Below are 26,923 nucleotides of genomic sequence, written 5' to 3'. Positions count from 1 at the left end.
TTAACATAGAGAGATAATCTTTTCATACATTAATTGCTCCTCATGATCTAAATCTTTGGGAATGCTTTGTGCTAAGGGACCACACTCCTTATATCTTTTGGCAGCTTTGCTTCTCAATGTAGAAAGTGGAACTGGCTCATCTACTGGTCTTCGTGAATAACGGCGTGCTAGAAGAGAAATGGCAAATTACTTTGGTTCAGTTATAGCATCCTTGCCTTTGGTAGTACAGAACTTGAGTACTGCTGAAAAGAGAGACATATCGAAGCTTTTCATCTTGCACTCATCAGGACACTTTGCAAGAATACCAATAGAAGGGGAAAACAACAATTTACAATGTATGAGAAAAGAGTGCTGACTGGTTGGCAAGTGGTCTCTGATTGATACAGGTGCTGCCATGGCAAATGCACCAATTTATGGTGACTGACAGTTAACTGCCAAGCACTGATTGAAATTTAAACCAGGCAGCTTGACCTTGATTGGTCAAGGAATTGCCCTGAGGAATGAATGCATTTGCGTGTACTGGAAGCTATATATATTAATACACAGGGCCTCGTTCTTTGCAGACAGAAAGAACATGTACATACATTGCACCTGTTTCAGCTAAACACAATAAGTGACTGACTCATTCCTCAGGGCAATACCTTGACCAATCAGGATCAAGCTGCCTGGTTTAAATTTCAAACAATGCTTTGTAGTTAATGGTCAGTCACAATCAATTGGTGAATTCTCCGTGGCAACACCTCTACCAGAGTCCACTTGCCAACCAATCAGCACTCTCTCCTCATACGTATAAATTGTTGTTTTCCCCGTATATTGGTACTCTTGCAAAGTGTCCTGATGTGTGCAAGACGAAAAGCTTTGGTGTGTCTTTTTTTTTAAACAATCCTTACCTTTATTAGAAGCTTGTGCATTCAAACCCCATTCCAGAGATCTGAATGCCTAATCTAGCTGCCATCTGAATGTGGCACGGAAAGGGGGTTGCAATGACGGAATTGCAATCTTTTGAATGATATATGAGACAAAGGTACAGCCTGCCATCTTAAGTGGATGCAAAATATCCCATTTGAAAAAATGCAGGAGAGTTCTTTTGGTTTCTTGGCCAGTATTAATTCCTCAAATCAATACCACTAATGCAGATTATCTGGTAATTTAGTTCATTGTTGCGTGCAAGACTTTGTTTTATGCAAATTGGCTGCTATGTTTCCCAATTTTACAATACAGACTAATGGCCGACTTTTAACTGCCAAGAGTGGGAGGGAGATTCCACGCAGCTGAGGGTGGCAGGGGGAGGGGGATACAGGCTTAAAAGGTGTCCTCAAGTTGGGAACCCGACATCATCCCACCCACTTCCAGGTTTAACCAGGCGAGTTTGGGGAAACAACAGGGAGGCTGTCACATATGCCTTTTTAATATTTAAAACCCTCATTAACATTCACAATTAACTGTGGATTTAATCCAGCATTCTGGCTATTAAAGCAAGTGCATAAATTTCCCAAGCTGACTGGAATTCACCAGGGTCAACAAGGCAAGAGCACAATGGGCAGTCATTACCTCCACCATTGTAGGTGCATGGAGATAATGTTTTCGCCCATTGGTCTAACTGTCTGTAAACAATATATTCCAAAAGCTAATAGTTAGATCTCAGCAAAACTTGATACACATATAGGGTATGACCCAAGAAAGAACTGATTAGTTTTTGGTAAAGATGTGGATGGAGATTTGAATCCTGGAATATTTTAAAGGATCTGTTAACATTTAGAGACTGTCTTTTTTAAAGAATGTTACTGATTGTTTTAGAGTGTTGTGGATTGCCGCAGCTGCTGTGGTTAAATTTGTCACAGCTATCAAAACCTGAGCAGAGTTTTCAGAGAAGATTGTTGGATGTGGGTTGGCCTGAAGCCTCCAGAGAGATGGAAGCTCTTAATAAAAATATTTCTTTTTTTAAGCTTTGTAGTTAGAAAGCATCAACCAACAGGGAAAAGCCCCAAGAAAGAGCTGCATAATTGTAATAACATTGAGGTCACAAAGTGTTGCGAAGGTATGTTCTCCACTGATTGCCCACTTCATTTGTTGTTCATTGAAACTGACCTGTCGGAAAGCCTTAAAGAGCGAAATTGCAATGCTTGGGTCCATCCTCTGCTGAACAGGGCTTGTTTTGAGAGCCTGATTTCACTGCTTCAAAGGTGATTTTCAACTTTTTGGAAGTTATTTCACTACCTTGGACTTTACTAGGGATGGGCAATAAATGCTGGCCCAGCCAGCGAAGCCACATCCCGTGAATGAAGAAAAAAAGACTCACCTTGATGTCAATTACTCTGATGTCAGCTTTCACTGCAACAAGGGAGCAACATATGCAGTTATAACATGGACCACTGATGAGAGATTAGGAGCGGAAGTGGACTATATGGCCTGTTGAGCCTCTTCTGCCATTTAGTACAATCGTGATTGATCTTCTGCCTCAATTCCACATTCCTGCCCGCTCCCCATTTCTTAACGGATCAAAAATCTATTTATCCCAGCCTTGACTATGCTCAATGATGGAGCATCCACAGGGGTAGAGCATTCCAAAGATTCCTAATCCTCAGAGTGAAGAAATTTTTCCTCACCCCTAATAATTGACCCTCTATCCTGAGGCTGTGTCCCGCCAACAACCACCATCACCTCTCACCGTTTTCTATATTCCCCAGCCAGAGGAAACAGCTTCTCAGTGTTTACTCTGTCAAGCCCCTTCAGAATCTTGTACGTTTCAATGAGATCACCTTTAATTCTTCTAAACCCCAGAAACTACAGCCCCAGTTTACTCAACTTCTCATCATAGGGCAACACACTTATTCCAGGGACCTATCTAGTAAACCTTTGCTGTACCACCTCCAATGCAGATACACCCTTCCTCGGATACAGAGACCAAAACGGCTCACAATTATCCAAGTGTAAATTATTGTATCAAGGCTTCCTTGTTCTTGTGCTCCAGTTTTCTTGCAATAAAGGTCAAAATGCCATTAGACTTCACAATTACTTGCCGCACCTGCAGGCCAACTTTCTGTGTTCCAAGTGCAAGTCTACACCCAAGTCTCTTTGAACATCAACATTTACTAGTCTAAGACTTTTAAAAATTATTCTGCTTTTCTATCCCTATTACCAAAATGAACAAACTTGCAGTTCCCCACATTATACCTGACCTGCCACCTTGTTGCCCACTTAACCCATCAATATCTCTTTGCAGCCTCTTTGTATCCTCCTCACAGCTTGCACTCCTGCTTAGAAACATTACTCTCTATCCCTTCTTAAACAGCTGAGGCCTCAGCACTGATACTTGCGACACACCACCAGTTACAGAATGCCAAGTTGAAAATATCACATTTATCCCTACTCTTAGCTTCCTGTCCATTAACCAATCCTCTATCCATGTTAATATATTATCCCCAATTTCATGTGTCCTTATTTGTGCATGTGGCACCTTATCAAATGCCTTTTAGAAATCCAAGGACAGGATATTTAGTTCGGTGGGAGCCCGCAATCAGCGGGCCCAGGAGCAGCCAGGAAACGGACCCCCGATCGAAATCAGCCCCCGACCGCAATTTCACGCTGGTTGGCCAATTAACGGCCAGCCAGGGTGAAAGGTGCACTGAAAGGCTTCACACTACTGGGGTGGGGGCGGGAGGAGAGTGAGCGCTGAAGTCAGCGCAGGCATGCGGGGGCACTGAATGAAAGCTCCCTGAAGGCAGAGAGCTGCCTCAGGTAACTGAAGAATTTAAAGGCAAAAAATAAAGATTTTAAAAACAGGAAAAAATGCCCACGCATCAGAACCAGTCACCGGAACATATAGATGGTGAAAATTCAGTCCAAACATTTTAATTTTCTTTTAAATTAATTTTGGAAACCTCATCCCGTCCATGGGATGAGGTTTCCTGAAAAAGGCAAAGGCCGCCTGGCCGAATCGCCCATCCACCAACCGTAACGTTGGACAGGCAACGAAAATTTTCAGTTAATTACTACTTTAATGGCCTTAATAGGCCTCTTAATTGTCGGTGAGCGCGCTTCAGACTCACGCACGCGCCTGCCGATTGAAATATTGCGCGAGTGCACGATGATGTCAAGGCACTTGCCCAACGTCATCACGTGCAATTTCATGCTCGAGTGGGCCGGGCACACGCCTGCACACTGAGCAAAAAATTCTGTCCCAAGAATACTACATCTACTGGCTCCCCTTTATCTACCATACTAATTAGATTCTCATGATTTAAAATCATGTTGACTCTGATCACAGTATGATTTTCTAAGTGCACTGTTAAGACTTTCTTAATAATAGATTCTAGCATTTTCCTAATGACTGATGTCAGGCTAACTGCCCTATAGCTCTTTGCTTTCGTTATCCCTCCTTACTTGAATTGCAATGTTACATTTGCTAACATCCAATCTGCTGGGACTGTTCTAGAATCTAGGGAATTTTGGAAAATCATAATTAGTGCATCCATTATCTCAGCCTACATCTGGGGGCTTCTAAAAGATATTGCTGAAATCAGGTCTTGGGGATTTGTCAGCTTTTAGTCCTTCATATTTCTCCAATACTTTTTCTCTGCTGATATTAAGTGCCTAAAGTTCCTCATTCTTATTAGTTCCTTGATTACCCTCTATTTGTGGTATCCATTTGTGTAGTCTACTGTGAAGTCAGAGGTAGGGGAGAATTTTCTGCCCGTCGGGGGGCAGGGGGGAAGCTGAGCGGGAGCGGGCACGTGAAAGAACACACAAATCTCCCTGAGGCACAGAGCTGCCTCAGGGAGATTAGTTTGATTATCAAAAATTTTAATAAAGAAAAAGAAAAATTTTAAGACATGTCCCCTCATGTGACAGTGTCACATGAGCTGGGACATGTCAATGAACTTTAATAAAAAATTTTATTCAATTTATAAACACTTCATGAAACCTCATCCCGCCCGCCGGTGAGGTTTCATGATAAATGCGAAGGCTGCCTGGGCTCTTCACCTGCCTGCCAGCCTTAAGGTTGGACAGGCAGCTCTGTTAAGTATTTTAATTAGTTTTTAAATTGTCTTAACAGGCCTTTGACAGTTTGGCGGGCGCGCAGCCAACTCCGGTGCGCGCCCGCCGAACCAAAAATCAGAATGACGTCACCGCGCATCATTTTACGCATTGGCAAGCAGGGCCCATTCCTGCACGCCAACCCAAGATTCTGACCATAAAATACTTGTTCAATGATGCTGCCATTTCCTCATTCCCCATGATAATTTCTCCTGTTTCTGCTTCTAAGGGACCAATGTCTACTTTAGTTACTCTGCTCCTTTTTATGTACCTACAAAAGCTCTTACAATCCATTTTTATATTCCTGGCTAATTTACTCTCATTCTATTTTTCCCCCTTTTTTTAACTAACTATTCAGTTGCTATTTGCTGGTTTCTAAAACTCTCCTAACCCTCAGGCTTACTTCTATTTGCAACATCATAAACCTCTTCTTCAAGTAAATACCACCCTTAATTCCCCCTTCATAAGCCACAGGTGGATCTTTCTCACTGACTTTTTGTTTTTTAATGGGAAGTATTTTTGTTGAACATCTTGAATAATATATTTAACTATTCCCACTGTTTATTTACCTTCATGCCTTTTAATCTATTTACCCAATCAACTTTAGCCACCTCTTCCCTAATACCAAAGTAATTGGCTTTAGGTTTAAATTCCTTCTTTTGGACTTGAGCATGCCACTCACAAACTTAGCATGGAATTTAATTATATTATGATCACTTTTTCCAGAGAATTGCTAATTAACCTTGTCTCACTATACAACACTAGATCTAAAATAGCTTTGATTCTAGTTGGTTCCACAACACATTGTTCTAGGAACCTACTATGGAAGCATTCTGCAAACTCATCTTCCAGACTATCTTTGCAAATTTAATTTGTCCAGTCTTTACGTAGTTTAAAGTCTCCCGTTTTTATTATATTGCCTTTGTTACAATCTCCAATTATTTATTGCTTAATATTCTGTCCAATTTTATAACTACTATTCAGGGTTTTATAACCTACTCCCACCATTGTTTTCAGACCCTTGTTATTCCTAATCTCCACTACTACTGATTTTACTTCCTGATCTTCTAAACTAAGATCCTTTCTTACTACCATCTTTGCATCTGCTTTTATTATCAGAACTATTCCTTCTCCTTCTTTTCCATTCTTCTTGTCTTATTCAAAATCTTGTGCACAATGGAATATTTATTTCCCAACCTTGGGCACCTTATAACCATGGGCTGAATCTTCAATCGCCCATAGAGACAAGTTCAGGTGACGGCAGGCCCAGAAAATCACACACTCGGAAGGCATCACTAGTTACTGACACCTCAGTGGCACAATTACATTTTCAAAAGGGCGGGTGGGAGAAGGTAAGTGGTCACCTGCAACCCTAGTTGCTCGTTGAGCTTGTAAGGAGTATAGGGAGCAACAATTTGGAATTTTCAAATGGCAAGCATGGAGGACACGGAGGGTCTGGGACACATTGCTGTCAGAAACACAGTGGAGAGTCATTAGTGCTCATGACTGTTGTGTGAAAAGTTGCAAAAAAGGGGAGATTTAAAAGGGAAATGTAAACTTGTTGCTTATTCAGTTGGGCAGAGGTGCCATCACTAGAGCTGGGAAGCTTCGTTTTGGGAGGAGAGAATGGGCGTTTAAGAGGAAAGTGAGGCTGCTGGCATCCAAGGTTACTTTTAGTGGTCTGGCTTGATATAGCTTTTCTTCCAGAAGGAGGGAAGTGTAGAACTCTCCTGTCCTCCACTGCCCCGATCAGGGCTTCAACAAGGGAGGCATCAGAAAACTGTGGGGCACCCAGGGGATGACTGCCCAAACCACCGCTGGCCCTTTGCTCTCCCTGTTCATCCGTTTCCAAAGGGCTCAGGAGTAACCCAAACAGATATGTTCGTTTTACTTTCTTGTGACTGCATGGAGCGACAAAGTGCAGGAGTGCTACTGTGAGCACCACAAAGTAAATTTAGCTCTCTCTACCCTTTATCTCCTACTGTTTTATTATATGGTTGGCCAAATCATCAATGGATTGTCCAAAGCTCCTCTGCCTACTTGCTGCAACACATCTTGATGACAGTGAGAGTTGTTTAGTGCTGGCTGTCCAATATTGGGAAAGATCCAGGGAAGGAGTTGAAAATAGGGCATCAGAAGGAGCTGAATCAAACAGTGAGGATTTGATTGCAGGGGAGGAAGGTAAGTAAGCTTGAGGAGCCAGGGCCCACAAATCATGCTGAAATGTCATGTATTTGATGGAGCCAGTCCTTCTGTCTCCCTTCAGCTGCCAGGGTGGGTCAAAATGACCTCCATTATTTGTGCTTTATTGGAACTTATTGTCACAGGGACATGAGCATGGTTTGGCTGAAAATCCACAGTGCTCTAGTGCATTCCCACTGTAACTCCCATGGGAGTATGATGCAAACTCTATGAATTGGATTGAGACCTGTAAATGGTGGGGTTTGGCCTTGCATGGGAGCTTCTGTTGGACTATCTACCAGACAGCCTCCACCCACCCCAAACAAGACCAGTGCCATAGGAAGAAGCATGGCAGGGAGTGTGAACTCAAAGACTAAGATTTTCTGTGACCCCAGCCTGGAGGAAGAATGGCAAGCTGGTATGCTGATGGGAGTGAGGCACATCGGCCAGTTCAACAGTGGACATGGGGTCCACCTTGGAAGCCCTGGCCTGGGGTTTGGCCACAATGTAGGTTTGATAACTGCAAAGTTTTATAAAGGAGGTTGATCGTTATCTGTTGATGTTTCCAGCAACAGAACTTGTCCTGGGACAGTCAGGAAAATCAGTCCTTGTGGGTTTTGCTGAAAAAAAGAGATATTTTTTTTTTTGTCGAAGCTTTTTGTCTTATACTCCTCAGGATAATTCGCAAGAATACCAAATGTAGAGGGAACAACAATTGATACTGTATGAGAAGACAGTGCTGATCAGTTGGCTAGTAGACTGTGATTGGTAGAGGCGTTGCCATGAAAAATGCACCAATTGACATTGACTGACAATTAACTGCCGAGCATTGTTTGAAATTTAAACCAGGAAGCTTGACTCTGATTGGGTCAAGGCATTGCCCTGAGGAATAAACCACTGAATAGCTGTCACTTAGTTGTTTAGCTGAAACAGGCACAATGTGTGTACATGTTCTCTCTGTCTGCAAAGAACAGAGCCCTGTGTATTAATATATGCAGCTTCCAGCATATGCAAATGTGCCACACTGCAACTCCGACTGACAATCTTAAATTGATTGTCAGTGTAATTCTTAGCATACTGAGGATTATTTAGCAAATGTTTCCCAATCACGGAATCACATCTTATGTTGGACACTGTTTTGAGTTCTGCAAGCATGGGCTGGTTGGGTACAGTCTGTACCTTGCCTGTTGCGAACAGCCAAAGGGACATGCTGTTTGATATGATCCACCAGTCTTTGGGACGTATGGCCTACATACCTAATATCACACTGGCACTGAAATTCATATACCATATTACTCATTTGTGCGATAGGCAGAACATCTTTTGAATGTCAGTGTGCTGAAAATTACTATTAGAGCCGACAGCTCTTCTGTACTCTGCAGCGCCATCAGGCAGGCATGGTACTGTACCCACCTGAGGCCACGAATCGAGGAAGAATGCAAGCACAGGTGAGTGGTGGCAGTGAGGGGCTCACAGTGAAGGCAGGACGGGGAATTGGCAGCAAGGGCAGGGTGGCAACCACCCCACCCCCTCCCCAACTTTTCCGATACTCAGTCCTTGGGCAGAATTTTGCCGTCAGTGAGCAGGGGGCGGGGCCCGCTCGCCGACGCGTAAAATGACGCGGGATGACATTGGGGTGAACCCCGACGTCATCCCACCCCATTTAAATTTTCAGGAAGACGGGGGCACAGCCAAATCAGTTGTGCGCCCACCGACCTGTCAATGGCCAATTGAGGCCATTGACAGGTTCATTTAAACAATTAAAGGACCTGCCCATCCAACCTTAAGGTTGGCGGGCAGGCCAGGAGCCCCGGCGGGAACTAGAAAAAACATGAAACCTCATCCTGCGGCGGAATTAGGTTTCCTGTAGGGTTTTAAAAAGTTTAATAAAGTTTTATTGTAATTTATAAACATGTCCCATCTCGTGTGACATTGTCACATGAGGGGGACATGTTAAGGATTTTTTTATTTTTCTATTTTTAAAGTTTATACAGCTGTCAGTCTTTCGTGCGCATGCGTGAAAGAGCGCACTCTCGCATTTGGAGAATCCCCCCCACCGCCTGCACCAGGAAGTACATAGTGCTTCCCGCCGGACGTCACGCTGGGTGGGCCTTAATTGGCCCGCCCATGTAAAATGGCGGCGGGGCCCGCTTCTCCGGCGGGGATCGGCTCCCCGCCCGCCGAAGATTGGGTCGGGCCCGCCCACCCGACAGGCAGAAAATTCTGCCCCCTCTATGAGGCATTTGGTGCCTTTGAATGAGGGATGCCCCTGGGAACCCACAAATAAATACGCCAGGTTTTGCTCGTCATGTTCCCTGCATGGTGAGCCCCCCCCATTTGCTGCTGGATTAACTGCAGTGACGGCGGGACGAGGTCTTCAAGTAGGCATTAATTGCACAATTAAGGGCCTCAATTGGCATCGGGGCAGGAAGATTGTCCATGGGTCTTTCCACCGGGCTTAGTTGGAATGGAGGTGGGAAAGTGGTGGTGTCATCACCCACCACCCTCCTACTCAATTAAACACCCCCCACCAACAAACTTACCACAGAGGAGGGCACAAGATTCTACGCCTGAAACAGTTAATGTGCCTTTATTGAGCTTTACTGTCTTTAATCAATGGAATGTTTCTATGCTCTGAAATAACTTGCATAAACAAGCCTAGAAATTAGTATTGGGTGTATTAACAAACTTGCTTAGTTTGAATGGGTCAATGGCTTTGTTAAAATAGCAGAGACAAACGTTATCAGGACACATTTAAGCATTTACCTGCTCATATTGGTAACAGAAACCTTTTGACTATAGATTGTCATATCTTTGTATTACTTTTCTAACTGTATTTCGAAGTTGAACAAATGAAGGGAAACAGCAGGTTGCATACCATAAGGTAAACCTTTCATTCTTTGAAAGAAACTACAGGTGAACAGTGGGAGGTGTTCAAAAATGAATTTTGCATAAAACAGGACAGGAAAAACCCCAAAGGAGCATGAACTCTACTCATAAAATAAAACAGTCATGTTCAACAAAAGAGATGAGAAAGCATAAATGAAAGAACATATAAAAGTGAAATTGATGGACTAGATAAAAGGAACAGCAAAGAAGAGTATAGGGAAAGAAACTTAAAAGGATATCAAGATTAAAAGAGAAAGGTTTTATTGGAAGAAAAACAGTTAGCAAGGGTCATGTGGGTAATATTGCAAGTGAAAATAAGCAAATGGCAGACTCGGTGAATGATTATGTTAGGTCAATTTTCACATCAGAAGAGGATATTCCAGAGAAGCTATTAATAAATCAAGGACTGGAACTCATGAAAGTTATTATAAGAAGAAAAACAGTATTAGAAAATATAATTGACCTAAAGTCTGACAGCTCCCCAGGACCTGATGGGTTCCACCCCAGGATTTTGTAGGAAAATAGATGAAGAAATTGAAGATGCACCTTTAAAAGCTTTTCCATCAGTGAGTTGTCCCTTTAGATTGGAAAATTGCAAATGTAACTCCATTACAGTATTTGAGCAAGATGACATGGAAAAACAGGAAATTATAGTCTTATCAATCTAATATTTGCTGTGAGTTACTGTTGCAGAGATAATCTGATAAAAATAAAACATGAAATCCAATTTATTTTTAGGGTTACGTTTTTAACCCATGCTTGATCAGAGCACAAAATGGAGATTTGCATCAGGAGGTCAATGGCTGGGAAATGGGAAATGCAACAAACCGAACATGTTGACCTCCACACAGGACTCTCTGATCTAATCATTTCAAAATCTGGTACACAAAGTCCCATCTCCACCAGCAGGGGAGCTGTGGAGCAGGATTCCAGCACTGCATACAAGTACAGAGAGAGGGTAATTATCGTTGCCATGGCAGGTCACCCAGGCCTGTAAAAATGCATCAGCAATGCCTGCCTTGATGCATTAGTGGACGACACAGCTGTCCATAGTCTCTTCACTACTGGAACCCCAACAGCCGTCCCACACTGAAGAATGTTTTAAGGGAAAACAAGGTAATTTAGGAAAAGTAACCAACCTCCATGGGATTGCTTACTGTTATCTTAGAACCATCTGGGGCCTTTCCAGTGGCCTCAATAGAAGTCATAACTCTCCCAACATCTTTGGTGCCTCACAACAAGTTTCACAGGCAGAATTTCCAGAACTGCCAGGAACTCTTCCGAACATTCCCTCTTGATGTGGGGAGAAATTGAGCAGAAGACAAGCCAGCTAGGCATGCCTCTCCAGCCAGAATTTAGAGTGGCAATGAGTTTGGCCAGAACCCTGGTGGAAATTGGTATTCCCCAAATTCGGACCTCTTGCAGGCTCGGTGCCCATTCTTTGCTCTTTGCAACCTCAGGAATTTCTGACCTTCTGTCCTTCAGTGCTGGTCTTATGATTTCAGAGTCGATACATAATACCATGGATTTTTAGGGACTTCTAAAGGTTTACTTCTAGTACTCAGCTGTACATGGCATAATCTCCAAACATTACTCAGCCAGCATTTACCTGATGGTGCTCTTTCCTGATCTATTCTTACAGTTCGAAATTCTTTTTGCCGCTTGGCTTCAGCATACATCTGGTCCTAGATAATGAACAGAAAAACAATCTATTAGATCTACAAATAAAGTCAAAAATATTGGGTGCTGTTTTCATTTTCTCCACTTGGACAGTAATCTGGAGGAATGGACCATACACTCCTGTAGAACCCATCCAATTTTCATCCTGTTATCTGTGATGTCCTATCCCTGATATTATCTTAGTGAATCTATCTTACATGCTCTCTATGACACCAACATCTTTTCTATAATGTGGCACCCAAAACTGCTCACAGTACTCCAAATATAGCATACCTGTGGCTTTGAATAAAATTATCAGTAGTTCTTTCCTCTGGCACTCAATGCCCCATTTATAAAACCCAAATGATAATCGGCTTCTTTCTGATATTATTTACCTGCTCTTGTGCTTCCAAAAAATAAATTTGAACCCTTAGGACCCTCCGAATTGACATCTTTAGCCTCTTTCTATTAGAGGTATACTCCTACCCCGGTTTTCGTCCCAAAATTGTTACTATGCCATCCTTTACATTAAACAGCATTTGCCATTTCCAAGTCTATTTCACTAATCTAGCTTTTTCTTTCTTCACTGTAGGAAGGCCAGCATTTATTGCCCATCCCCAATTGTCCTTGAGAAGGTAGTGTTGAGCCACCTTCTCAATCCGCTGCAATCTGAGTGCGTAGGTACTATCGCTGTGCTGTCAGGTAGAATGCTCCAGGATTTTGACCCAGCAACAATGAAGAAGCGGCAATATATTTCCAAGTCAGGATGGTGTGTGACATGGAAGAGAACGTGGTACTGGTGGTGTTCCCATGTGCCTGCTGGTCTGGTTCTTCTAGGTGGTAGAGGTTGCAGGTTTGGGAGGTGCTGCTGAAGAGGCCTTGGAGAGTTGATTCAGTGTACCTTGTAGATGGAACACACTGCACCCATGTGCTCCAGTGGTGGAGGGAGTGAAGGCTGTAGGAGGTCGATGGGGTGTCAATCAAGAGGGCTGCTTTGTGCTGGACGGTGTCAGGCTTCTTGAGTATTGCATCCAAACAAGTGGAGAGTATTCCATCACACTCCTGATTTGTGCCTTGTAGATGGTGGACAGGCTTTGGGGAGTCAGGAGGGGAGTTACTCACCATAGGATTCCAAGCCTCTGACTTGCTCTTGTACCCACAGTATTTATATGGCTAGTCCAGTTCAGTTTCTGGTCAATGGTAACCCTCAGGATGTTGATAGTGGGGGATTCAACAGTGGTAATGCCATTGAATGTCAAGCGGAGATGGTTAGATTCTCTCTTGTTGGAGATGGTCATTGCCTGGCACTTGTGTGGCATGTATGTTACCTGCCACTTGTCAGCCCAAGCCTGTCCAGGTCTTAATGAAGCAGTCTATGTCCAAATGCAGCATCTGAGGAGTCGCAAATGGTGCTGAGCATTGCACAATCGTCAGCTAACATCCCCACTCCTGACTTTATGATGGAAGGAAGGTCATTGATGAAGCAGCTGAAGATAGTTGGGCCTAGGATACTACCCTGATGTCCTGGAACTGAGATAATTGACCGTCAACAACCACAACCATCTTCCTTTGTGCTAGGTATGACTCCAACCAGCGGAGAGTTTTCCCCCTGATTCCCATTGACTCCAGTTTTGCTTGGGCTCCCTGATGCCACACTCGGTCAAATGCTGCCTTGATGTCAAGGGAAGTCACTCTCACATCATCTCTGGAGTTCAGCTCTTTTGTTCATTTTGAACCAAGGCTGTAATGAGGTCAGGAGCTGAGTAGCCCTGGTGGAACCCAAACTGAGCATCAGTGAGCAGATTATTGCAACAAGTGCCACTAGATAGCACTGTTGGTGACCCCTTCCATTATTTTACTGACGACGGAGAGTAGACTGATGGGGTGGTAATTGGCCGGGTTGGATTTGTCCAACTTTTTGTGTACAGGATATACCTGGGCAATTTTCCACATTGATGGGTAGATGCCAGTGTTGTAGCCAGATTGGAACAGCTTGGCTAGGAGCGCGGCAAGTTCTGGAGCACAAGTCTTCAGCACTATTGCTGGAATATTGTCAGGGCCCAAAGCCTTTGCACTATCCAGTGCCTTCAGCCCTTTCTTGATATCACCTGGAGTGCATTGAATTGGCTGAAGACTGGCATCTGTAATACTGGGGACGTCCACAAGAGGCTGAGATGGATCATCCACTCAGCACTTCTGGCTGAAGATTGTTGCAAAAGCTTCAGCCTTCTCTTTTGCACTGATGTGCTGGGCTCCCCCATCAGTGAGAATGGGGATATTTATGGAGTCTCCTGCTCCAGTGAGTTGCTTAATTGTCCTCTACCATTCACAACTGGATGTGGCAGGATTGCAGAGCTTACATCTGATCCGTTGGTTGTGGAATTGCTTAGCTCTGTCTATCACTTGCTGCCTATGCTATTTGGCATGCAAGTAGTCCTGTGTTGTAGCTTCACCAGTTTGACACCTCATTATTAGCTATGCCTGGTGCTGCTCCTGGCATGCCCGTCTGCACTCTTCATTGAACCAGGGTTGATCCCCTGGTTTGGTGGTAATGGTAGAGTGGGGTATATGCCAGGCCACGAGGTTACAGATTGTGGTTGCATACAATTCTGCTGCTGCTGATTGCCTACTGTGCCCTAAGGTTGCCCAGCTTCGGTTTGCTTGATCTGCTCAAAATCTATTCCATATAGCACAGTGGTAGTGCCACACAACATGATGGAGGGTATCCTCAACGTGAAGACAGGGCTTCGTCTCCACAAGGACTGTGAGGTGGTCACTCCTACCGATACTGTCATGGACAGATGCATCTGTGGCAGGCAGATTGGCGAGGATGAGGTCAAGTATATTTTTTGTTCTTGTCGGTTTCCTGACCATCTGCCATAGACCCAGTCTAGCACTTATGTCCTTTAGGACCCAGCCAGCTCGGTCAGCAGCGGTGCTACCAAGTCACTCTTGGTGATGTACGTTGAAGTCCTCCACCCAGCACGGGAACATCAGGAAGGGATGTTCACTGCACTCCTCAGATTGCAAGGCACGGTGGAGGAGTCCACGTGCCTTCAAGCTGAGGTGATGGTGCTGGCGTGCCAATGCACCGAGGTCAACACTGGTAATATGGCAGCTGCCATGGAGACCTTGGTCCAAGATATCGCTCCCGCATTCAACTCCATCGCTGATGCCATAGTCGGCCTCCAACAGTGTGTACACGAGAGGAGTCCGGGGCAGCTTGATATCATTCCAGCTACCCATTCTCATCAAAGAGTCAGCCTGGGGCCCTTGGGTACCTATAGGGAGGAGGATCAGCAGGTGCTCCCCCCCGCCCCGGGGCCATCCACCCAGGTGACTCCGGGAGTGTCTGGCCAATCCAACTCCCTCCTTCCTGTGACCTCAGCAGCTCCAGCTCCACAGGCCAAGTAGGTTGCCACTGCCACACAGCAGGACCCAGAAAGCAGACCGGGGCCTCCAGCTCTTGGCACTCCAGAGGGCGCCCACCAAGGTCAGGTGTAGCAGTCAGCTGGCTGCCTCCACCTCCATTGTGGATGTCTGGGGGGCACCAGGGCATAGCAACAGGGTTAGGAAAGTTAAGAAGATGTAGTTGCACAACCTAGGCATGGGTGTTAATCACTTGTACATATTGTTCACTATTCTCAATAAACTCCCAAGAATGTCTCCCTGCCTGTGGCTCCTTGTCCTGATGAGCAGTGTTCATGTCACTCAGATGTGAAACCTTTCTGCACAAGATAAGGGCAGGTGTCTCAATCTAGGGCCTCTTCCCTGTGCTCTGTGTAGCCTTCAGACCAAAGCGATGGTCTGGCCTCACACTCCCTGGAAACATTACTGATGCCTGCACCTCGATGGTGCTTGTCATTGCTGCCAGAATGTCGTGGGCAGGCGTCACAGAGTTCCGTCATTCTCTCTGTGTGCTCTCAGCACCTTTAAGGTGGGGCTGGCCCTCATCTCTTCAGTATCTGTGACCAGTGACGCTATGCACCTGAAGGGGACGGGTGCTGAAGGCGGACAAAGGATTAGCGCGCCTGCCTCATCTGACCAGTGCGAGGGCCGCATCGCCATCTTCGAGGACCTCCTCATGCTCATCCCCGTCGGCGTCCTCCTCATTGGAGGAGACCTCCAGCTCCTCCATCATCCTCTGTGGACTATATTGCAGGGCTCCGCCAGACTGGTCCAGGCACTGGGACCTCATTTTCAGCAAACCAATGGTTTGCTCCACCATTGTGCGAGTTGCAGCATGAGCCTCCTTATACCTTCACTCTGCTGCAGTCTGAGGCTGCCGCATGGGTGTCATCAGCCACATCCTCTACAGGTAGCCTTTGTCCCTGAGGAACCATCCCTGCAGCCTCTGTGGACCCTGGAAAACTCCAGGGACCTGTGACCGACTGAGAATGTAGGAGTCACGCACACTCCCCAGAAACCGTGCACAGACCTGGAAGATGTGTTGCTGGTGGTCGAACACCAGCTGCACACTCAGCCAACGGAATCCCTTGCGGTTGATGGAGTTGACCTTGTGTTGTGACGGAGACCTGAGCACCACGTGAGTGCAGTCGATGGCACCCTGCACCTGTGGGAAACCTGGCAAATCTGGGTAAATCCAACTGCTCTTGCTTCCTGGCTGTCCTGGTCCCAGGCGAAATGCACAAAGGTGTGTGCCCTTGCAAAGATGGCATCCGTGACCTCATTTGTGGGTGGAGGCTTGTGAATCCCACAGAGGTCACCTGTGGAGCTCTGAAAGGAGCCACTGGCATAGAAATTGGGCACCATTGTCACTTTCACAGTCACTGGCAATCGACGCTCTCCATCAGCCTGTGGTGCCAAATCCTGCAGTAGCTGGCAAATGTGACCGACCAGTTCCCTAGACATGCACAGTCTTCGGCGGCATTGGTTCTCGGTCATCTGCAGGAATGAAAGGCGTTTTCTATAGGCTCTGGGTGTCGCCAAGCGCTGACCAGCGACGGCTCGCTGTGGCTCTTCAGGAACATGTCAGGAGGGCCCCAGCCGCCCCTTCTTCCTAAGAGTGCTGCTCCTCCCTCTGCCCAGCCAGGCTCCTCAGTCGCTCACTCCTCCGTTGTCTTCGCTCTCTGTACGCCAAGAGGCATACAGCCAGTTCACCAGGCACTATGATCCTCATGTACTCCTCCTGCAGGATGAATGACAGATACACGTGGGTTAGCAAGGGTATACTAAGAACCTGTCCTGGTTAAGTGTGAAGGCCCCTTGACGCATCACAGAGAGTCTTGGCCACCACTTGGATGGCCAGAGATTAGTGTGCTGCATGGCTGCCCGAAACCCCACCCACCTCCGCCCCACTCCACCCAACCAATTGTCGGCAGCTTTGCCCATTGGACTGCATGCTGTGCTCTCAGCTCAGGCACAGGCATTCTCCTAACCCACACTGCAAGGCTGCACTATTAGCTTGAACCATGGGGGAGACTGGCCCAAACCGGGATGATGACATCGCAAGGGGCTGTGAACGCCTCCACCAGTGACTGCTCCATGGCCAGCTTCAGCAAGGAGATCACACAACATGCGCAGTCGTCCAACTGTCCTGCAGACCAATAAAACGCGACCCGCTAACCCCCCCAAATGCACCTCAACCGCCGGGCTGCCCTTGCCCCCTACCCGCCAAAGTGCCTCAAGCTTGAAATCCAACAGGCGGCCCTAGTGAGTGCTGTGCAACGTTACTGTGTACTCGTCTCCGAGTTCCCCTCAAAGTGCAGCTCGCCAGCTGCACACCTTATAAATGCTGCTGTGAAACACGTTGGCATGCTTTCCCACCAATGCGGATGGACATGGCGGGGGGGTGGGGCGCTGGGAAACGGGACGATTCTGGCTGGAAGATCTAATAATCATATGCAGACGTATTACAATGAGTTTCCTGACATCCAATGGTGGGAAACGCAGCCCGCCATCGGTGGGCTGAGCGGACGATCACAAGCTGGTTTCACGCCATCTTGAAACTAATTGTGCCATGTTGTCTGCTCACGCCACCGAACACATTTGGCGTCGGCGGGCACAGAAATCCCTGGCCTTGGGGTTTTCCGTCCATCGACCAACTTCCATCCAAGTTGTCAAATTTCGACCAACAGTACACAACCATACTGAATTCCTTCAGAGAATCAATGTACACCCCACATCTAAAGCATATCCTATATCTGTAAAATTACTTCAAAGGAGCTCTGCTAAACGTGTCAGACACCAGTGTCCTTAATTGAACTATGCACTTCCAAATGCTCACTAAGTTTACCTCAAATTATTGGCTCTAAGAACTCTTCCACTTATGTAAGAATAACTGGCTTATAATTAATCAGACTAGATCTTACTTCCTTCTTGAACAAAGTAGTACATTGGCTATCTTACTATTTCTCAGCACAATTTGTATATCTAAACAGGATGGAAAAATTATGGTCAGAATGTTATCTCCTTTCTGACTTCCTTCTATGGCCTAGGGTGTGCATCTTATCAAAATGCAGTCTCTTCTCCACCTTGATTTCGCCTCTTTTTAAAGCATGTTTCTTTCCTACTGTTACTTCTAATAGTTTTTTCTTAACAAACCTCTCTAGTATACTTTCAAAATTATGCTGATGGGGTAAAATGAAGAATGGTGGGAGGAGTTCCTGCAACTCCAGCACCTGTTCAACTTGCTCACCAACAAGTCCTTTGGCATCAAAGGGCAGCTGGTGAAACTACTGTAATTCTAGTGGGGAAACATAAGCCCCAGCAACTCAACGGCAATGCAGGATTCACCAATGTCTGAGGCATGCAACATCTCGATCTGGAGGGTACCCTCAGGAGGGCCATTCCTGAAAGAGCTGTGACCAATCTTCACCATAGCCTGCAGTTGGGAGGCTGCCGGTAAACCAACCGTCAACAATCTGCCATCTGCCATCTGACCTCCCCACCCACATTCCATGGATTTAAGGGCATGGAACCTGTATCAGTGCTGATCCCTCTCGTTAGAACTGACTGCTTCATGAATACAGCTTTGTGGACTCATGGGTAGAACAGGATTAGACTGTTTGATGTTACACTTTCTATGAAAGGCAACATTGAGTCAGCTCCCAGTGAATTGTTACTTTGGTTAATAAAGGCATAACGGTGTAGAGTTTGCTAAAAATGGAGGTAGACATAACAAAATCTACAGAATGAGCCTTTTACAAATACCTGAGCAGAGGCTGAAAGGTCAACGTATGGTCCTCCAGAGCCGAGATATTAAACACCAGGGTGGTCTAGACCTTGTATATGTCAAACAATATGGCACTTTAACAGAATGGCACAATAGTTGGAATCGCTCAGCAATGGTTTTACTGTCCAAGTTCCCACTGGAGTCAACAACAACTTTTATTTATACAGCACTTTTAATGCAATTAAATGTCCCAAGGTGCTTCACTGGAACCTTACTAAACAAATCATAACGCCGAGCCACAGTAAGATATTAGGTCAGATGGCCAAAAGCATGGTCAAGGAGATAGGTTTTAAGGATTGTCCTAAAGGAAGAAAGCATGGTAGAGAGGCAGAGAGATGTAGGGAAGAATTCCAAAGCCTGCGATCTTGGCAACTGAAGGCATGGCCATTCTATTGGAGAATATTCAAATCAGAGACGGTCAGGAGGCTGGAATTAGATGAGCACAGATACCTCAGAGGGTTGTGGGGCTGGAGGAGGTCACAGCGATAGGCAGTGGCAAGGCCACGGAGGGATTTGAAAAAAAGGATGAGAATTTTAAAGTTAATGTAAGGTGTGATATGTGAACAGGACTTGGTGCAAGATGGGTAGCAGTGTTTTGGTTTCCTCAGGTTTGCATGAATAAGGGTTTCAGCAGCAGATGAGCTGAGACAGGGGCAGAGTCCTGAAGTGAAAATAGACGGTCTTAGTGTTGGTGAGAGGAAGAGGTCAGAAGCTCAACTCAGGGTCAAATGTGACACTATGGTTGTGAACTGACTGGCCGATTGTTGATGGAAGGTCCTAGATTTACTGAAGAGCCATTGCCACGGCTGAGAAAAACAGGGCTGTGAGAGCAAGAGTTTTCCCTGTTCTACTTAAGTCTCACTTTTTTTTCACTCATGGGATGCGAGCATCACTGGAGAGGCCAGCATTTATTGCCCATCCCTAACTGCCCTAGAGAAGGTGGTGGTGAGCTGCCTTCTTGAACCGCTGCAGTCCTTGTAATGTAGGTACTTCCCATAGTGCTGTTAGAGCGGGAGCTCCAGGATTTTGACCCAGCAACAGTGAAGGAACGGCAATATATTTCTGAGTGGTGGAGTTCCCATCTATCTGCTGCCTTTGCCCTTCTAGGTGGTAGCAGTTGTGGGCTTGGAAGGTGTTGTCTAAGGAGCCTTGGTGAGTTCCTGCAGTGCATATTGTAGATGGTACACACTGCTGCCACTGTGTGATGAGTGGAAGAGGGAGTGAATGTTGTGGGTGTGGTGCCACTCAAGTGGGCTGCTTTGTCCTGGATGGCGTCAAGCTTCTCGAGTGCTGTGGGAGCTGGACTCCTCCAGGCAAGTGGAGAATATTCCATCACACTCCTGACTTGTGCCTTGTAGATGGTGGACTGGCTTTGGAGAGTCAGGAGGGGAGCTACTCACTGCAGGATTCCTAGCCTCTGACCTGCTCTTGTAGCCACAGTATTAATATGGCTAGTCCAGTTCAGTTTCTGGTCAACGGTAACCCCTCAGGATGTTGGTTGTGGGAGATGGTAATGCCATTGAATGTCAAGAGGAGATGGCTAGATTCTCTCTTGTTGGAGATAGTCATTGCCCGGCACTTGTGTGGCATGTATGTTACTTGCCACTTGTCAGCCCAAGCCTGGATATTGTCCATGTCTTGCTGCATTTGGCCATGGACTGCTTCAGTATCTGAGGAGTCGCGAATGGTGCTGAACATTGTGCAATCGTCAGCGAGCACCCCCACTTCTGACCTTATGATGGAAAGAAGGTCATTGATGAAGCAGCAGAAGATGGTTGGCTCCAGGACACTACCCTGAGGAACTCCTGCAGTGATGTCCTGGAGCTGAGATGATTGACCTCCAACAGCCACAACCAACTTCCCTTGTGCTAGGTATGATTCCAACCAGCAGAGAGTTTTCCCCTGATTCCCATTGACTCCAGTTTTGCTAGGGATCCCTGATGCCATACTCAGTCAAATGCTGCCTTGATATCAGAGGGAATCACTCTCACCTCACCTCTTTTGTCCATATTTGAACCAAGGCTGTAGTGAGGTCAGGAACTGAGTGGCCCTGATGGAACCCAAACTGGACGTCAGTGAACAGGTTATCACTAAGCAACTACTGATTGATAGCACTGCTGATCACCCTTTCCATCACTTTACTGCGAGTAGGCTGATGGGGCAGTAATTGGCCAAGTTGGATCTGTCCCGCTTTTTGTGTACAGGACATACTTGGGCAATTTTCCACATTGCTGGGTAGATGCCAGTGTTGTAACAGGACTGGAACAGCCTGGCTTGGGGTGCAGCAAGTTCTGAAGCATAAGTCTTCAGTACTATTGCCGGAATATTGTCAAGGCCCATTGCATTTTCAGTACCCGGTGCTTTCAGCTGTTTCTTGATATCACCTGGAGTGAATCGAATTGGCTGAAGACTGGCATCTGTGATACTGCGGACCTCCAGAGGAGGCCGAGATGATCATCCACACGACACTTCTGGCTGAAGATTGTTGCGAATGTTTCAGCCTTATCTTTTGCACTGAAGTTCTGGGCACCCCTTTCATTGAGGATGGGGATATCTGTGGAGCCTCCTCCTCCAGTGAGTTGTTTAATTGTCGACCGCCATTCAGACTGGATGTGACGGGACTGCAGGGCTTAGATCTGATTCATTGGTCGTGGAATCGCCTAGCCCTGTCTAACGCTTACTGCTAATGCTGTTTGACACGCAAGTAGTCCTGTGTTGTAGCTTCACCAAGTTGACACCTCATTTTTAGGTACGCCTGGTGCTGCTCCTGGCATGCCCTCCGTCATTGAACCAGGTTTGATCCTCTGGTTTGGTGGTAATGGTAGAATGGGGGATATACTGGGCCATGAGGTCACAGGTTATGGCTGAGCACAATTCTGCTGCTGCTGATGGCCCACAGCGTCTCCTGGTTCCCAGTCTTGAGTTGCTAGATCTGTTCAAAATCTATCCCAATTAGCACAATGGCCATGTCCATTGGTGGAAGGTATCCTCAATGTGAAGACAGGACCTTGTCTCCACAAGGGCTATGATGTGGTCACTCTTACCGATACTGTCATGGACAAATGCATCTAGGGCAGTCAGGTTGGTGAGAATGCGGTCAAATATATTTTCCCCTCTGTTGGTTCCCTCACCACCTGCCACAGACTCAGCCTAGCAGCTATGTCCTATAGGACTCAGCCAACTTGGTCTGTAGTGGTGCTACCGAGCCACTCCTGGTGATGGACATTGAAGTCCCCCACCCAGAGTACATTCTGCACCTTTGCCAGCCTCAGTGCTTCAACATGGAGGAGTACTGATTCATCAGCTGAGCAGGGAACAATATGTGGTAATCAGCAGGCAGTTTCCTTGCCCATCCTTGACCTGGTGCCATGAGACTTCACAGAGTCTGGAGTCGATGTTGTGAACTCCCAGGGAACTCCCTCCTGACTGTGCCCACCTCTGGTGGGTCTGTCCTGCCAGTGGGATAGGACATACCCAGGGATGGGGGATGGTGGTGTCTGGTACATTATCTGTATGATTCTGAGAGTATGACTATGACTTGACTAGTCTGTGAGGTGCTCTCCCAATTTTGGCACAATGTTAGTAAGGAGGACTTTGCACAGTTTGCTGTTTCCTGTGCCTAAGCTGATGCCAGGTGGTCCATCAAGTGGGGTTTAACATGGAGGGGTATTGATTCATCAGCTGAGGGGGGAACAGTATGTGGTAATCAGCAATTGACTTTCTAGCAATTTGAAATAACTGAGTGGTTTGCTATTGCAGCGGGCATGTACGAGTCAACCGCATTTCTGTGGGTCTGAAGTCACACTCAGATGGATGGCAGATTTCTTTCCCCTAAAGGGGCATTAGTGAACCAGATGGGTTTTTACAACAATCAACATTTTAATTGCATAGATTTTATTGAATTCAAATTCCACCATCTGCCATGGTGGGACTCAAACCCGGGTCCCCAGAACATTACCCTGGGTCTCTGAATTATTAGTCTAGTGACAACACCACTACGCCACTGCACCCCATATTAAGCAGGACTCAGTCCTGGTTGATGGAAGCCCAGAACCCAAACAGATTTAGCACACAGTGTGGCACTGCACTTGGAAACGATGTCCATTGCTTTTGTGTTCAGTGCCAAATAGCACTATATGATTGTTGAAAATAACAACATTTCAAATGATGAGTATTTGAGTGATGGTGACCAAAACTAAATTGGTCTGATGTAAAGTATAAAATAATCAACACATTTTTGAGAATGGATATCAGATGGTGCCAACCAACATAAAATTTCAGTCAGTAAAATAAGTTAATTAGAAAAGATGCTAAACAAGGCAATTTTTTTTCAAATTGCATCTTTTAGAGTTACGAATACAAAAAGAAACTACAGCTAATAGTGAGGCTAATAGTGATATAGTTCACAATATGGTTATTGCAGGATAGCTGCACAACAAGCAACACAGGTCAATGCAAATGATTGCAGAATCTTATTTCTGGTCGGGAAAAGGAATTGGTACTTTGACATGTGCAGTCCCTTTAAGCCAGGTCAACACAGCGGCATCTTGTTGAGGAACAATACAGATGCCACCTAGTGTAGGCACACAGTACTATTAGAAAGATGGCAGCACTTCCCAGACTATAATCCATGCCTTAATTCCAGTAGCATTTAAAGGATGCTACATGAAGATGAAAGAGGAAAGCATATAAAAATCCAGTGAATACTATCAAAAGTAGGTTCTTTTTCACAATGGTTGCACATATTTTAGAATTGTTAACTATCTGTCTAAAGCAAAGCAGCTGTGTAATAGCTGTGGGATGACAAATTACACAACATCTTTAGCACTGAGAAGATGAAAACAATAACATATTCAGAAAGCTTGAACATGATTTTTTCCACATTCATGTCTCTATTTAACCTTTTAAATTCCAGAATCATTCCGCTGAATCTACAGTGTATCCTCTTTTGTGGAGAGGCTGGATGGAATGGATGGCGATAAGAATAGGTGGAAGGGAACAAGGATCTACAATATGAGATTTCATGGTTGTCACATGCATTATAGATTGTGGGACAATTGCTATGAGTGCTGCCAATTACAATGTGTCTCAGGCAAGGAACAAGATGCCATGTTCTATCCCAAATGGAACAGCTTGAATACAAGGGCACAATGAGTAAATTTCTATTCTGTGTTTTAGTGTGCTTTCCTGTTAATCAACTGATAATTCATGATCTTGAGGTCACTAAACTTCTTCTGACACTGTTACGAGTTCCTTTGGTTATCAACCCGCACTCATAGCCATATTCAACCTCTTCCATATGGTCATAGTCAACTTCTTCCGTACGGTTAGCGTTATTGCCTTTGATGGTTTTGTCCCACCCATTTGAACAATAGCAGCTTTCTTTTCTCTGATTTCTGAAGTAGAGCTTCAACATCAACCTTATAAAATTTTATGTTTCCCCCTTCTCTCCTCCTGCAACTGCCATTGCATTCCCTTTTACCACAGCCCACTTACCTCCTGACATTACTACAATCCTTTAAGTGGGCAAGTTGTTGCCCCACTCTGCTCTATTCCTTGATTCAATTAAATGGCCAATTAACGGCTACTTTAACCCCATCGGCATTTTACTGGTATCAGGAAGGGCCCCCGCTGTGTATGAAGATAGCCAAGTTAATCGAGCAGGCCTCCTGGTGGCTTCCCAGGCTGCGGGGAGAGGGGGTTGGCCGGGGGGCTGGGGGGCGGGGGGAGTTGGGGTGTTGTGGGGGCCGAGGTGCGGTCTTGCTTTCTGGCTGCTCCTTAATTGGATGGTAGTCCCAGCGGCAGCCTCTTAATTGGCCAGTATGGGTAAAATCACCCTCCACAGCCCTGTCACCCGCATAGGCTCAGGACCCACTTTCAGTCCTTGTGGCTGGACTTTCTTGATTCAGGTAAAATACAGCCCCTTATTTTTATCAATACTAAATATAGATTTACATTCACTACAAATTGTAGCAGTGATTTCTTACATAATTAATCAATTAATTCCAAACATTCAACAAGTGTGTTGACTATGACACAAATGTGGTACACTTATTCTATATTGCAGTCTGGCGTAATAGTTCCCAATTTCATAAGTTCCAATATTTAGATTAAAAAGTAAATCTTATAATCAGTTACCCAAAAGACATATTTATACCTGCAAACTTTTAAAGTAATTTTAGCACTGTTATGATTTTTTTTAACTTACCAGTTCTTTAAGGCACAAAGAAAGGGGCTTCCCAGTGTGCATTGCATTAGTTATCCATTTAGTCTCTTCTAAATACTCATGAATGTGGTAGTATCCATTCTGTAGCTTCGACTGTTCAGCTGAAGGGGCCTGAGATATCTTTGTCTGCGTTGCAAACACAATGTTTAAAACACAAGGTTTAAATTATTTCTGGCAAGATGAAACATCGAACATGCTTGTCTGTCTCTATGTATTTCCTCTTTAATAATCACAACAAAACTTAATCAATGCCGATCCATCTTCCTGACTTTGTAAAACCCTCTCTAAAAGCGGGTCACGATGAGCTACGCAAAAATAGACAAGGGCAGAAGCAGTTGGCCTCCACCAAGGGTAACAGGAGTGAAATGAATGATAGAAAGAAGACAAAAGGCAAGCCAACACTCAGCTTATGAACACTTACATTGATGCTCAAATATGTTACTCTACCAACAGGCCACTGCCATTTTAAAAGGATTCTTATGCTACCTGTCTTACACTATCCATTGATTGTATCAAAAATAACTAGGGCTGAATAGTAAAATAAATAACCCAATTTTAACCTTGCGCAGACAACAGGAAGTGTGGGCAAGGGGTTAAAATAGCAGACAGGTGGCAAACCAGGCAATTTCATGCCATATTATGTCATATTAACTCCAGGTTTTTCTGATTGTCAATACCTCCTGTCACAGGCTGGGGTCAGTTTAATATTGAAATGTTGGAGCTGATGAAATGATTCAGGTCCTAACAAGATCTTACTGCAGATAAAAGCATGAGAAAGGAGTAAGTTAACAGGTACAGGAAAGGGTTCAAACAAAAGTAAAATGTCAGCTGCATATTACTTTTCATGGGCAACTTTTTAGCACAGTACGCTGTTTCAAAGAAAAGTATCAGTTTTATGTTGATAGTTCCATGTTCCTCTTACCTGTTCAGGTTTTGGTTTAACAATCTTTTGTATTGATTTATCTTCCACCTTTTTTTCCATAATTTTCTGTTACAGTAGGAAGGAAAAAACCTGGTTAGGTTTGGATCTCTTCATTCAAACAAATGGAATCATTGATTGTTTGTGTAGAGAGGCTGGAAAAGTTAAGGCTGTTCCCTTGAAATAGTAAAGGCTGGGATGTGACTTAATCTAAGTTTTTAAGATGAGAGGTTTAGATAAAGTGGATAGAGAAAAACAATTCCCTTTGGCAAGTGGTCAGTAACCAGGGGTCATAGATTTAAATTAATTGGCAAAACATCATGAAGGAGATGAGGAGAAATATTTTCACTTAGGGAGTTGTCGGGATCTGGAGCGCCAACTGAAAAGGTGGTGGAAGGTGATTCCATAAATAATTTTAAAAGGGAGTAAAAAAAGTTACTTCAACGATGAGGGATTCACAAGGTTACAGGCAAAGAGCAGGGCTGTGGAGCAAAGAATGACTGGTCTTTCAAGGAGGCAGCACAATGGGCCGAAAAGCACATTCTGTGATGTCTTGATCACTTCTTAGGAAACATTTACCTTTAATTGTTGTCGCTGTTCAAAACTTATATATGGTGCAAACAGATCTCCATTATCAATAACGACAGTCCCCAAAGCACGGTATGGTCTGCAAAGCAGAGAAAAATATTGCAAAATATTCAACATAACCTCCTCAGTTCCCCAGTACATATTTATGATTACATCAACAGCCAATAATTCATAACCACATTGAACAAAGCAGTCTGATATTATCTGATATTATGTATTTGTTTAACTA

General features: G+C 45.1%; 1 protein-coding gene across 1 annotated transcript; it reads right to left on the bottom strand.

Annotated features, from left to right (window-relative positions):
* On the bottom strand, positions 1-26,169 carry LOC144674374 (uncharacterized). The gene is made up of 4 exons (XM_078535776.1): positions 26,110-26,169; positions 25,170-25,313; positions 11,717-11,792; positions 1-167 (listed from the first exon to the last, which is right to left on the bottom strand). Exons 1-4 carry the CDS (start codon positions 26,167-26,169, stop codon positions 1-3), a joined length of 447 nt encoding a protein of 148 aa, XP_078391902.1.
* Positions 26,170-26,923: the final 754 nt, after the last annotated feature.

Source organism: Cetorhinus maximus, chromosome 3 (genome assembly GCF_964194155.1).
Source record: "Cetorhinus maximus chromosome 3, sCetMax3.hap1.1, whole genome shotgun sequence".
NCBI lineage: Eukaryota > Metazoa > Chordata > Chondrichthyes > Lamniformes > Cetorhinidae > Cetorhinus > Cetorhinus maximus.
Note: the sequence above shows the minus strand (reverse complement) of the source record. Positions and strands in the feature narration are given on the sequence as shown.

Bases quoted from the DNA above. Each gene is read 5' to 3' on its own strand.
- LOC144674374 (XM_078535776.1), bottom strand. From the start codon at position 26,169: ATGGAAAAAAAGGTGGAAGATAAATCAATACAAAAGATTGTTAAACCA. The intron at 25,314-26,109 runs GTAAGAGGAACA...TTTGCAACGCAG, and splicing joins TTAAACCAAAACCTGAACAG to ACAAAGATATCTCAGGCCCC. The intron at 11,793-25,169 runs GTAAGTTAAAAA...TTCATTATCTAG, and splicing joins CTTTGTGCCTTAAAGAACTG to GACCAGATGTATGCTGAAGC.